The sequence below is a fragment of the Pholis gunnellus genome, assembly GCF_910591455.1.
Source record: "Pholis gunnellus genome assembly, chromosome: 14".
NCBI lineage: Eukaryota > Metazoa > Chordata > Actinopteri > Perciformes > Pholidae > Pholis > Pholis gunnellus.
The window spans coordinates 17056122-17070173 of record NC_136541.1 but is presented as its reverse complement, the minus strand read 5'-3'; the positions used below and the strand labels follow the sequence as shown (position 1 = coordinate 17070173).

At 42.4% G+C, this 14052-nt stretch overlaps 1 protein-coding gene across 2 annotated transcripts in view; it reads left to right on the top strand.

The window, feature by feature from the left end:
• Positions 1–466: 466 nt before the first annotated feature.
• The window catches only part of LOC306706635 (oxysterol-binding protein-related protein 1-like), a 35389-nt gene continuing 21803 nt past the window's right edge, over positions 467–14052 (top strand). Inside the window, exons 1-11 of one of the 2 annotated variants that reach the window (XM_079173783.1) lie at positions 467–522; positions 859–1022; positions 1109–1194; positions 1274–1348; positions 1515–1626; positions 1724–1809; positions 2207–2351; positions 2540–2607; positions 3665–3709; positions 4010–4071; positions 4428–4491. In XM_079173783.1, coding sequence (XP_079029909.1) covers positions 899–1022; positions 1109–1194; positions 1274–1348; positions 1515–1626; positions 1724–1809; positions 2207–2351; positions 2540–2607; positions 3665–3709; positions 4010–4071; positions 4428–4491 — 867 coding nt within the window. In that variant the 5' untranslated portion in view covers positions 467–522; positions 859–898. Of the gene's footprint in view, positions 523–858; positions 1023–1108; positions 1195–1273; positions 1349–1514; positions 1627–1723; positions 1810–2206; positions 2352–2539; positions 2608–3664; positions 3710–4009; positions 4084–4427; positions 4492–14052 lie in introns of both variants that reach the window. The other variant, XM_079173782.1, reaches the window with a different exon arrangement.

The window sequence follows — 14052 nt, the reverse complement described above, 5'->3', positions numbered from 1 at the left end:
CATATAGTGTACAAAAGAATAATTAGGTTTCAGTGAGGGGTTCTTCAACACCCTAAAGTCAAGACCAACGGAATTCCCAGGAATCCCATTATGCAATATGTATTGACACGTTAAGAGTATTTTCTTTCTAATGTAGCTGAAATGTGGCACAGTATTGGAAAAATATTTTCTGGGGACCAAAGGGAAGTATGGTTATGATACAATAGATTCACATTATTTATTAGGATATGGGTTGATTGTCTCCTGAATGGTAACGGTAACCCAGAATTATCACCACCCACCCATGCTTTTTAATAATGATTTATTTATTGCTGTATAGTATTTGTTTGCTTGCTTGCTTGTGGTTGAGGGGGGACACTGAACTGTCTGAGGGGTGGATTTATATATAGTCCCTGCTCACCTCTTTAGTCCTGGCTGCCCGGTCACGTGATGGCCACCGACGGTTGTGTCAGCTGTTTGACACGATCACATTTCGGCTGTGCAGTTTTGGGTCCCTCGGCTCTGGCTGGATAGTTTGATCAAGTAAGAGTTGAAAATCCTTACCTCTAAGTCTGAAGTTGTTATCTCATTTCAGTTAATGTTGATTAGCAAAACTAAGTTAACTTGCTACTCAGTTAGTGTTTCGTCCCTTTGGGAATGTTGTGTTGTCGGTTTTAAAATCACTTTCCCCTCCACACTCAAGCTGAAAGAAAGAAATAGGACACGCTAGCTGACGTTCAGTTAAATACGAGCAAACATTTAGATAAATTCGGTCCTAAAGACTTCACGTCAATATACAACCGATGAGCTATATTCACCTTCACTTGTTGTATTTGTCTCCGTCTAATAATACACTTGTCCCCAATATATCTTGGACAGGCATTCGCTTTATTATTGGTCCAAAGGAAGTGAAGTGGTTATGGAGGCAGACACACTTGAGGCAAAGCTTTTACTCTGTGCTAAAGAGGGAAACTGTGCTGATATTCAGAGGCTCCTTGAGTCGAGAATCAACCAAAGCAGCTCTCTCAACATCAACTGCAGATGTAAGTGAAGACGCCCATTACGCGCCGACTTGAAGGACCTCAGGTGTGCGCGAGGAGAGCTCTCATGTTCCTTTCTGTCCCTGTAGCAAAGTCTAAAGCCAGCTCAGGATGGACCCCCCTCCATCTGGCCTGTTACTTTGGACACAGGGATGCTGTGGAGGAGTTACTCAAGGTGACAGTTGTTCATATTACTCTGTATATGTCCAGTGCATATTTGCAGCCAGGGAAATTTGCCTAACATATTTCTGCAGGCGGGTGCCGATGCAAATTTGCAGAATAACATGGGTGACACACCTCTGCACAAAGCAGCCTATACTGGAAGAAAGGTAAATAAAATCACCAAACCATTCCTTCCCTGCTCATTTAGGCCTATTCTAATGAATGACACTTGCTGTCTGCCAAACTAATTTCAACTGGAGTCACTTTTACAGACTCTCATTGACGCTTTTGATTGATGACTGTTGATGGTCAGATTTTTTTTCCCTGCTTAAGGAGATCGTTCTGTTGCTGCTGCGGTACGACGCCTGTTCCAACATAATCAACGGAACCGCTGAAATCCCTAAAGATGTGACAGAGGATGATGAAGTCAAAACAATGCTGGAGGGTATGAAATTATGTTTTTTTTGTTTGTTTTTTAATTGCTGATGGCTTCTCAATACTGTAGATCAGCGGCTCATGCTCTGAGTGTTTGATTTGTGCAGCTGCAGAGAGAAGAGAGACGAGGCGGCGGGAGGAGAAGCTCCTGGAAGCAGCCAGAGAGGGGGACATCACCACTCTGTCTAAACTGGTTAGCCTCTGACTTTTCTATGAATTTAGCAGACTATATAAAACTTTGACAGCATCTTTCTTACTTAAAGAATAATTCACACATTAAAGCAGTGTCTTTCACAGGATTTGCTGCCTCTGAGATTGTTAATATACACGTTACTGGATTACAATCATTTTTGTTCAGATTCTAGTCAACACGTTCGACTTATTTGCCCTGAGTCTGCCCTGTCTGATGCTGAGACAGGAAGCGACAAGTTTGAGTCTCTTTTTTTCTGTGTATTGTGTCACTGGGCTTAACAGAGATACCTATACGTAGATGAGTTCCCACTGCAGGTAGATTTGTAAAAGAGGTTGTTGTCTGTGTCTTCTGCTTTGTTAAGTTGTTTGCTGTTGTTTAACTGTCTTCTGTTCTTCAGCTCAGTGGAAAAGAAGCTCCAGATATTCACTGCAGGGACCAGGTTGGGAACACGCCCTTACACTGTGCAGCCTACAGGGGGCAGAAGCAGTGCATTATAAAGTTGCTCAAGTCTGGAGCCAGCCCCAGTACTAAAAACAACAATGGTATGTCACTTAACTTTGAACATCACCCTTTTATTATTCGGACTAACTTGTGCAATGTGTTTGCAATCGTGAATTTAGACTCACAATTAGTTTTAAGGGGTACGTTTTTATAGATAGTAAGGTTTGTTCTGCTATTTTCGATCCTGGGTATTATATGATGGTTTATTGTTTGGCTGATTGTTTTGCAGACCAGACAGCTTTAGACCTGGTCCGCAGCGATGAACTGAGGCCGACTCTAGCAGCCTATCAAGACAAGGTAAGAGCGGATAAGTCGTTTACTGTCACCCCTTTCATTATGTGTGGTAGGTACATGAATCAAGGTACAATAACTCATTTTCCCACCTCCTTTTTTCTTTTATATAAAAAGTGAAAAAAAGAGTGCATGAACTTTGAGTCAGTGTAATAAGTCAGTCTATTGAACTAAACCATCAACTCTACACCAGACTGCTTTGAAGTTTGGTATTTGTGTCCTGGTCCACAGAGGATGATTCCTAACAGCTTCAATTTAGAGCTTTGCACAGTCATGGTGGACATTAAAGAAAGGCACTAAGCTATTAAGTAAATTAAAAGATATGGTATTTACCTCTGAATCTATGCAGGTTTCACTGTGATACAAAAAAGGTTAAGATATTTTAGCCATAGTTCTATAAGTACATCGTGCCAACCACACTGGTCCTGACCCACTACAGCTTAGTCACCGCAGCCCACCTACTTCTTCATAACTCTTCATAGTCCCAGCCAGAGAAGCGTTTTGCAAATCCAAGTCAAGTCTCAATTGTTTGGTTCACAAGTCCAAGTCAAGTATGTTATGATCGTTCTATTGTTTGGAACACTGATTAGCTATATTTAAGGAATTCCAAGCACATGCTGTATTATCATCACTCCTTTAACTATTGGCAGTATCAGTATTACGCAAACTCTGATACACCTTCAAAAATACTCGTATTCATATCAAATATAATTTTTCCCATAACATGAGAAAAAAACAAAAAACATTGAGGACATCATTTTTACATTTTTTAAAGATAAATATAACACCAAGTGTACCTGGTGCACTTTGAGAGCAAAATGAAGAAGCTACCTCTATAAAGAACTCTGTGCTCTTGTAAACAATTTTAGATATGAAGGGTGATGACATGGCCAAATAGTCAGACCCACAAAGCACCGTCAGGAAGAGGCTCCTCCCACACTGAGCCACCGTCCGAAGTTAGAACCGAGTTTAGTGTTTCTGGTCTCAGAAACTCTTCAACACTGTCAATCAGGCTGCGTCTGTACACAAGTATGAGAATCATTGTTTTTTTCCCCCCACAAAGGATGTGAGCAGTGTTGTGCAGAAGATTGAAGGCCCTCTTTGGAAGGTACCCAGATGTTGAAGTGTATTCTTTTCTACTCCTAATATGTCAGGCAATGTTTTTGTTCAGACTCGTCCAGACTTTACTTTTTTCCCTTCAGAGCCTTTATTCGTTATTGTACGGTTTGTATTTCATGTCTTTAAGTGTTATCTGTGAATGCTTACGTTTATTTTGGAATATTATTTAAAAAGATCAGTAATACATAAGTTTAAAATATGGAAATGAAAATGTGATATCTTTTTTGATATATTTACAATGTTATTTATACGTAGTTTATCTGTTGTTGACTTCATGTGTCTGTGACAGAGTTCACGCTTTCTTGGATGGCGCTCCCACTGGGTGATCATTGAGGATGGAACTCTCTCCTGGTATCCCAAACAGTGAGATAACTTTGTATGTCTGTTCCTAATCTGTAGGCAGGCTGGTGGTCATGGTAGAAGTTTCTTTCTTGCTACTCCATCACTCAACATTTGATGTCCATAAAAAAGCCAACCAGACGATGCCTCGTCACCTGAAGTAGCTGAAATTAAAGCGAATCCCGTTTCCTCCAAATACTTCTTGTTTGAGATGGAGGCATCAGTATTTGTTTTCCACGCTTTTAGTGAAAACTGGACATTTAAAAAGTGACTGCTTCTGTACTGTATGTACATTGCTCCTGCGTTTTATTTGAGAACATGTGAAAATACCTTTGGTTATGTGCTCTCTCATCCGTTTCTCTACACAGGGCAGATGCGATGGCTGGTGTCAGAAAACAGGGCTGTAAGTCCCTAACACAAGCCTACTGCATGGTAGGTACTTAATGGACCCTAAAGCCGTGTTCACACCAAAAGCGTTTCACGCGTTTGACGCGGCGCGATTACATACAAAGTCTATGTACAGACGCGTTTGGCGCGTTTGGGGCGTCGCGTTTGGCGCGTTTGGCGCGTTTGGCGCGGCGCGTTTGACGCGTCAAAACGCCGAAACGCCGAAACGCCCCAAACGCTGAAGTTGAAATATTTGAACTTCTGCGAAAAAATCGCGTGACGCTCCAGCGCGATAGCCAATCAGCGTTGAGTTGCTCTCTCCGTCATCAGTGAAGTCCTGCCGTTGCTAAATCAGAAAATAAATGCTGTAGCCGCTATGTTCACCCAGAGCTCTACGATCCCTCATATCAGTAGAGACCGGACCAAACTATGTGTAGACATGTTTGTGTGTAAACCATATGGTACAAACAATGAATAGACGCTGCCGTATTTACGTCTATATGACGTTATCGTAATGTTAGCATAGCCTAGCACCGATCGATCCGAGCTTCATTGATAAAACAAGTACAAATCGGCATCATTACGTAGTTATTTCGGAGTCCCTTTTTGTCGGTTTATTGCCGTTAAATCACAGCCAAGTCAGTTTATGTTGTGTTCATACAGCTGTAGTAAACAGCCGACGTGTGGCTCGCTAGACACAGTGAGCTCGATGAAATCCACGGAGCTCCTCCGGACTATGTTATGAACCAGACATGACGGCGTTTAGTTCCCCGTGATATCTGGGACTTCCACAACACGTACTGAGCAGAAATAGAGGCTATTTTTCTACGGTTGATGGCGGACAGTTGAACAGCTTTCAGGCCGATAAGCCACGCCCCCTTTTTGGTGCGTCCAGCGCGTTGGACGCGATGGACGCGAATGAACACAAATAGTCCCCGGCGATGCCGGCGTTGCGTTTGGCGCGTTTGGTGCGATTCGCGACGCCTGAAACGCTTTTGGTGTGAACGCACCTTAAGCCTTTTTTTAGGCCTCTTCTCGAAAATTGTAACCCATACAAAAGAGACTACAATTCTGTTACTACAAGGTCTATTTTAAAAATGTTGATGCTTGAATAACACTAGGGATTGTGAGATTTGATGAGATGAGTAAATATTGTGTATATGTTGCTGGTTAATAGTAGCTGAACACAGCAAACACAGCAAACAGGGAAAATTCCCAGGTTCGTCTGAAGAAAAAGCACTGTAATTTATCAAATGAGGCCCTGGCTAGACTAAAAACATTAGCACAAAGGGTGCAGGTGCCTCACAAAAAGATTTGGTGTAAATAAAGTGAAGCAAACCCCAGTTATAGGTGTTTATCTAAAAAAAACATGCCAAATTCTCATTTTCGAACCAGAATTTGCAGCTGTTCCATTGTACTTTTATATACTTTATAATTATATATTTCACTATATTTTACTTTTTTTATCACTCATATTGTACAATCTATCCTAACAGAGCTGTTTGGCATCATTTTTGGCATAATTCTGACCCATTTTGACCTTTCATATCTCTCCTGGATCCAAAACCGTGCCGCGGTCAGCCCCCAAGCCCCAAGCCCCTGTATGATTCGCCGCCGGCATTCTGACCACCATTTTGGCTCAGATAAACGGAGAAACGCCATTTTAAGTTCCAGACGTACCTACTTAGCAGAAGAACACATTACTAATAAGGAATAATTGCGGATTTCACCGTTTTGGCCCTAAAAACCGACTCAAGGTATGATAGTTATAATATTTCGTAGTGTGGGAGTTGTGCTTTCTGTGGCTTGTTGGCTGTAACTCCTGAACGCTTTGACGGAGAGTAATTTGGACGATACCGTTGAAATCTGTGTGAAGCACTAATGTCGTTAGCGGTGTAATATGCCGGGTGAGATGCTATGGCCGAGATTTACGAAGCATTCTCTGAGTTGTTATCTTGCCGTTTCTGGCGTCAAATACATGATATTGTGGCGAATCGTCTTAGTTAGGTAGTAGAATAGTTTATAATGGTGTTTGCCGTGTGTAAAATGGTTAACATGATTACATTAAGGAGACTTTTTTTGCTAAAAAAAAAAAAAAAAAAAGGAATTTCTTTTTTTAATTTCTTTATGAACTTTGATTTCTACGACGCTCTCTTCGATTAAAAATCTCACTCTGTACCCCAAATGGGGCTCACTCGGGTCCAAGAGGTCTGAACACCATACTGGTTTTAAAGTGCCTGTGGGAAGAATTAACATTTAAGTATGTCCCATTGTTGGTTAAAGAAACTGGTCTCTCCACTTTTCTCTTTTTTGAGGACGCCATGTGAAATAACTTCTGAATCATGTATTATTCTCCGACTACTCCACTTGGGAACCTTATCAGAATACACATATTTGATTGGCTGACATCATGTGATGTGATTTACAATGAATGTAATTGGTTGGTGTGTTTCCTGCACCGCTGAACGAGTCCCATAAAGGCTGGAAAAGCTGCGCCGGTTAAAATCGAAGCGCTCAGTCAAAATTTTTGAATTCTCAATTATCTATCGGTTATAGGTCAAGGTCTGGATACAACTATACTGTGACTTTTTTGTGACATAGTATATTATGACTTTTTTACAATTTCTTTGAAATTTTATGACTTTTTTTCGACATACTGTTCAATACAATTACATTTTCAATTCAATTTATTTTGTATAACCCAAAATCAAAAATATGCCTCAGAGGGCTTTACAATCTGTACACATGCGACATCCTCTTGTCTCGGAACCCTCACATCGGAACAGGAAAAACTCCCCCCAAAAAACTCTTTAACGGGGAGAAAAGAGGAAGAGACCTGTGGGAGAGCAACAGAGGAGGGATCCCTCTCCCAGGATGGACAGAAGTGCAATAGCTGTCATTGGTACAGAATAAACAACATAACAGAATTACAACACATTCAATGCATATGGCAGAACACGGCAGGAGGCAAGACCATGGTCCAGGTATAACCAGGATCCACGGAAACCTGCAAGGTGAGAAAGCACAGAGATTTTGGTGAAGAAGCAAAGTCAGTAACGTGCGTTAATGGTATCAGAAATAGAGTTAATAATGTTCATAATAAAAATGGTAGTAGTTGTCAGCAGGGCCATGGCGGGAGGAAGGACGAGTGTCCAGATAAAACTACAATCCATGGAACCTGTTAGGGAAGAAAGCACAAAGACTCCGGGGAAGAAGCAAAGTTAGTAATGAGAATTAATGGGACATCAATTCATAATGGAGATGAAGAAGAGGACAGAGGAGCTCAGTGTATCCTAAAAAAACAAAAACTACTTACCGACCTGAAGACTTAACAAAACTACTCACCGACCTGAAAACTTAACAAAACTACTTACCGACCTTAAGACTTAACAAAACTACTTTTTGCGTCTTTTTCATTGTTTGTACCATATGGTTTAAACACACACATTCATAGACGTTTGGTCTGGTCTCTATTGATGTGAGGTATCGTAGCGCTCTGGGTGAACACAGACCTGAGCAGGCAAGCTGGGGTTCTTAGCCTGGAAGCCCTGGGCAGGCAAGCTGGGGTTCAGGCTACACTGTGTATAAATGTGTGTGTGTAAACCATATGGTACAAACAATGAAAAAGATGCTGCCGTATTTACAACGAGATGACGTTATGTTGAGTGTTGATGGATGATTGTAGCACCGATCGATAAGAGCTCCATTGACAAAACAAAAAAATCAATTGTTTTCTCATTGGAGCTCGGATCGATCGGTGCTAGGCTAACATTGTAGCAGCTATTTATTTCCTGATTCAACAACGGCAGGACGTCAGTGATGACAGGAGAAACATCTCAACGCTTATAGGCTATCGCGACACGCCATTTTTTCGCTGAAGTTTCAACAATTTCAACTCATGTCGCCACGCCAAACGCGCCGCATCATCGCAAAATTGTGTCACTCCAGTCCCATCGTTTGATTTTAACATTTTCAACTCACGCACTTGGGGCGTTTTGGCGATTGACGCTGCGGCACCATAGCCTATTAGCGTTGAGATGCTCCCCCTGTCATCACTGACGTCCTGCCGTTGTTGAATCAAGAAATAAATACTGTATCCCTCTGAGTTCACCCAGAGCTATACGATACCTACTATCAATAGAGAACGGACCAAACTATGTGTATAAATGTGTGTGTGTAAACCATATGGTACAAACAATGAAAAAGATGCTTCCGTATTTACAACGAGATGACGTTATGTTGAGTGTTGATGGATGATTGTAGCACCGATCGATAAGAGCTCCATTGACAAAACAAAAAAATCAATTGTTTTCTCATTGGAGCTCGGATCGATCGGTGCTAGGCTAACATTGTAGCAGCTATTTATTTCCTGATTCAACAACGGCAGGACGTCAGTGATGACAGGAGAAACATCTCAACGCTTATAGGCTATCGCGACACAGCGCCACGCCATTTTTTCGCTGAAGTTTCAACAATTTCAACTCATGTCGCCACGCCACACTCGCCGCATCATTGCAAAATTGTGTCACTCCAGTCCCATCGTGTGATTTGAACATTTTCAACTCACGCACTTGGGGCGTTTTGGCGATTGACGCTGTGGCACCATAGCCTATTAGCGTTGAGATGCTCCCCCTGTCATCACTGACATCCTGCCGTTGTTGAATCAAGAAATAAATACTGTATCCCTCTGAGTTCACCCAGAGCTATACAATACCTACTATCAATAGAGAACGGACCAAACTATGTGTATAAATGTGTGTGTGTGTAAACCATATGGTATAAACAATGAAAAATATGCTGGAGTATTTACACCGAGATGACGTTATGTTGAGTGTTGATGGAGCTGCTACAATGTTAGCATAGCCTAGCACCTATCGATCCAAATTCCATTGATAAAACAAAACTACTTACCGACCTTAAGACTTCACGAAACTTGTTTTCTCATTGGATCTCGGATCGATCGGTGCTAGGCTAACATTGTAGCAGCTATTTATTTCCTGATTCAACAACGGCAGGACGTCAGTGATGACAGGAGAAACATCTCAACGCTTATAGGCTATCGCGACACAGCGCCACGCCATTTTTTCGCTGAAGTTTCAACAATTTCAACTCATGTCGCCACGCCAAACGCGCCGCATCATCGCAAAATTGTGTCACTCCAGTCCCATCGTGTGATTTGAACATTTTCAACTCACGCACTTGGGGCGTTTTGGCGATTGACGCTGTGGCACCATAGCCTATTAGCGTTGAGATGCTCCCCCTGTCATCACTGACATCCTGCCGTTGTTGAATCAAGAAATAAATACTGTATCCCTCTGAGTTCACCCAGAGCTATACGATACCTACTATCAATAGAGAATGGACCAAACTATGTGTATAAATGTGTGTGTGTGTAAACCATATGGTACAAACAATGAAAAATATGCTGGAGTTTTTACACCGAGATGACGTTATGTTGAGTGTTGATGGAGCTGCTACAATGTTAGCATAGCCTAGCACCTATCGATCCAAATTCCATTGATAAAACAAAACTACTTACCGACCTTAAGACTTCACGAAACTTGTTTTCTCATTGGATCTCGGATCGATCGGTGCTAGGCTAACATTGTAGCAGCTATTTATTTCCTGATTCAACAACGGCAGGACGTCAGTGATGACAGGAGAAACATCTCAACGCTTATAGGCTATCGCGCCACAGCGCCACACCATTTTTTCGCTGAAGTTTCAACAATTTCAACTCATGTCGCCACGCCAAACGCGCCGCATCATCGCAAAATTGTGTCACTCCAGTCCCATCGTGTGATTTGAACATTTTCAACTCACGCACTTGGGGCGTTTTGGCGATTGACGCTGCGGCACCATAGCCTATTAGCGTTGAGATGCTCCCCCTGTCATCACTGACGTCCTGCCGTTGTTGAATCAAGAAATAAATACTGTATCCCTGAGTTCACCCAGAGCTATACGATACCTACTATCAATAGAGAACGGACCAAACTATGTGTATAAATGTGTGTGTGTAAACCATATGGTACAAACAATGAAAAAGATGCTGCCGTATTTACAACGAGATGACGTTATGTTGAGTGTTGATGGATGATTGTAGCACCGATCGATAAGAGCTCCATTGACAAAACAAAAAAATCAATTGTTTTCTCATTGGAGCTCGGATCGATCGGTGCTAGGCTAACATTGTAGCAGCTATTTATTTCCTGATTCAACAACGGCAGGACGTCAGTGATGACAGGAGAAACATCTCAACGCTTATAGGCTATCGCGACACAGCGCCACGCCATTTTTTCGCTGAAGTTTCAACAATTTCAACTCATGTCGCCACGCCAAACGCGCCGCATCATCGCAAAATTGTGTCACTCCAGTCCCATCGTGTGATTTGAACATTTTCAACTCACGCACTTGGGGCGTTTTGGCGATTGACGCTGTGGCACCATAGCCTATTAGCGTTGAGATGCTCCCCCTGTCATCACTGACATCCTGCCGTTGTTGAATCAAGAAATAAATACTGTATCCCTCTGAGTTCAACCAGAGCTATACAATACCTACTATCAATAGAGAACGGACCAAACTATGTGTATAAATGTGTGTGTGTGTAAACCATATGGTATAAACAATGAAAAATATGCTGGAGTATTTACACCGAGATGACGTTATGTTGAGTGTTGATGGAGCTGCTACAATGTTAGCATAGCCTAGCACCTATCGATCCAAATTCCATTGATAAAACAAAACTACTTACCGACCTTAAGACTTCACGAAACTTGTTTTCTCATTGGATCTCGGATCGATCGGTGCTAGGCTAACATTGTAGCAGCTATTTATTTCCTGATTCAACAACGGCAGGACGTCAGTGATGACAGGAGAAACATCTCAACGCTTATAGGCTATCGCGACACAGCGCCACGCCATTTTTTCGCTGAAGTTTCAACAATTTCAACTCATGTCGCCACGCCAAACGCGCCGCATCATCGCAAAATTGTGTCACTCCAGTCCCATCGTGTGATTTGAACATTTTCAACTCACGCACTTGGGGCGTTTTGGCGATTGACGCTGCGGCACCATAGCCTATTAGCGTTGAGATGCTCCCCCTGTCATCACTGACATCCTGCCGTTGTTGAATCAAGAAATAAATACTGTATCCCTCTGAGTTCACCCAGAGCTATACGATACCTACTATCAATAGAGAATGGACCAAACTATGTGTATAAATGTGTGTGTGTGTAAACCATATGGTACAAACAATGAAAAATATGCTGGAGTTTTTACACCGAGATGACGTTATGTTGAGTGTTGATTGAGCTGCTTCAATGTAAGCATAGCCTAGCACCTATCGATCCAAATTCCATTGATAAAACAAAACTACTTACCGACCTTAAGACTTCACGAAACTTGTTTTCTCATTGGATCTCGGATCGATCGGTGCTAGGCTAACATTGTAGCAGCTATTTATTTCCTGATTCAACAACGGCAGGACGTCAGTGATGACAGGAGAAACATCTCAACGCTTATAGGCTATCGCGCCACAGCGCCACACCATTTTTTCGCTGAAGTTTCAACAATTTCAACTCATGTCGCCACGCCAAACGCGCCGCATCATCGCAAAATTGTGTCACTCCAGTCCCATCGTGTGATTTGAACATTTTCAACTCACGCACTTGGGGCGTTTTGGCGATTGACGCTGCGGCACCATAGCCTATTAGCGTTGAGATGCTCCCCCTGTCATCACTGACGTCCTGCCGTTGTTGAATCAAGAAATAAATACTGTATCCCTCTGAGTTCACCCAGAGCTATACCATACCTACTATCAATAGAGAACGGACCAAACTATGTGTATAAATGTGTGTGTGTAAACCATATGGTACAAACAATGAAAAAGATGCTGCCGTATTTACAACGAGATGACGTTATGTTGAGTGTTGATGGATGATTGTAGCACCTATCGATAAGAGCTCCATTGACAAAACAAAAAAATCAATTGTTTTCTCATTGGAGCTCGGATCGATCGGTGCTAGGCTAACATTGTAGCAGCTATTTATTTCCTGATTCAACAACGGCAGGACATCAGTGATGACAGGAGAAACATCTCAACGCTTATAGGCTATCGCGACACAGCGCCACGCCATTTTTTCGCTGAAGTTTCAACAATTTCAACTCATGTCGCCACGCCAAACGCGCCGCATCATCGCAAAATTGTGTCACTCCAGTCCCATCGTGTGATTTGAACATTTTCAACTCACGCACTTGGGGCGTTTTGGCGATTGACGCTGTGGCACCATAGCCTATTAGCGTTGAGATGCTCCCCCTGTCATCACTGACATCCTGCCGTTGTTGAATCAAGAAATAAATACTGTATCCCTCTGAGTTCACCCAGAGCTATACAATACCTACTATCAATAGAGAACGGACCAAACTATGTGTATAAATGTGTGTGTGTGTAAACCATATGGTATAAACAATGAAAAATATGCTGGAGTATTTACACCGAGATGACGTTATGTTGAGTGTTGATGGAGCTGCTACAATGTTAGCATAGCCTAGCACCTATCGATCCAAATTCCATTGATAAAACAAAACTACTTACCGACCTTAAGACTTCACGAAACTTGTTTTCTCATTGGATCTCGGATCGATCGGTGCTAGGCTAACATTGTAGCAGCTATTTATTTCCTGATTCAACAACGGCAGGACGTCAGTGATGACAGGAGAAACATCTCAACGCTAATAGGCTATCGCGCCACAGCGCCACACCATTTTTTCGCTGAAGTTTCAACAATTTCAACTCATGTCGCCACGCCAAACGCGCCGCATCATCGCAAAATTGTGTCACTCCAGTCCCATCGTGTGATTTGAACATTTTCAACTCACGCACTTGGGGCGTTTTGGCGATTGACGCTGCGGCACCATAGCCTATTAGCGTTGAGATGCTCCCCCTGTCATCACTGACGTCCTGCCGTTGTTGAATCAAGAAATAAATACTGTATCCCTCTGAGTTCACCCAGAGCTATACGATACCTACTATCAATAGAGAACGGACCAAACTATGTGTATAAATGTGTGTGTGTAAACCATATGGTACAAACAATGAAAAAGATGCTGCCGTATTTACAACGAGATGACGTTATGTTGAGTGTTGATGGATGATTGTAGCACCGATCGATAAGAGCTCCATTGACAAAACAAAAAAATCAATTGTTTTCTCATTGGAGCTCGGATCGATCGGTGCTAGGCTAACATTGTAGCAGCTATTTATTTCCTGATTCAACAACGGCAGGACGTCAGTGATGACAGGAGAAACATCTCAACGCTTATAGGCTATCGCGACACAGCGCCACGCCATTTTTTCGCTGAAGTTTCAACAATTTCAACTCATGTCGCCACGCCAAACGCGCCGCATCATCGCAAAATTGTGTCACTCCAGTCCCATCGTGTGATTTGAACATTTTCAACTCACGCACTTGGGGCGTTTTGGCGATTGACGCTGCGGCACCATAGCCTATTAGCGTTGAGATGCTCCCCCTGTCATCACTGACATCCTGCCGTTGTTGAATCAAGAAATAAATACTTTATCCCTCTGAGTTCACCCAGAGCTATACG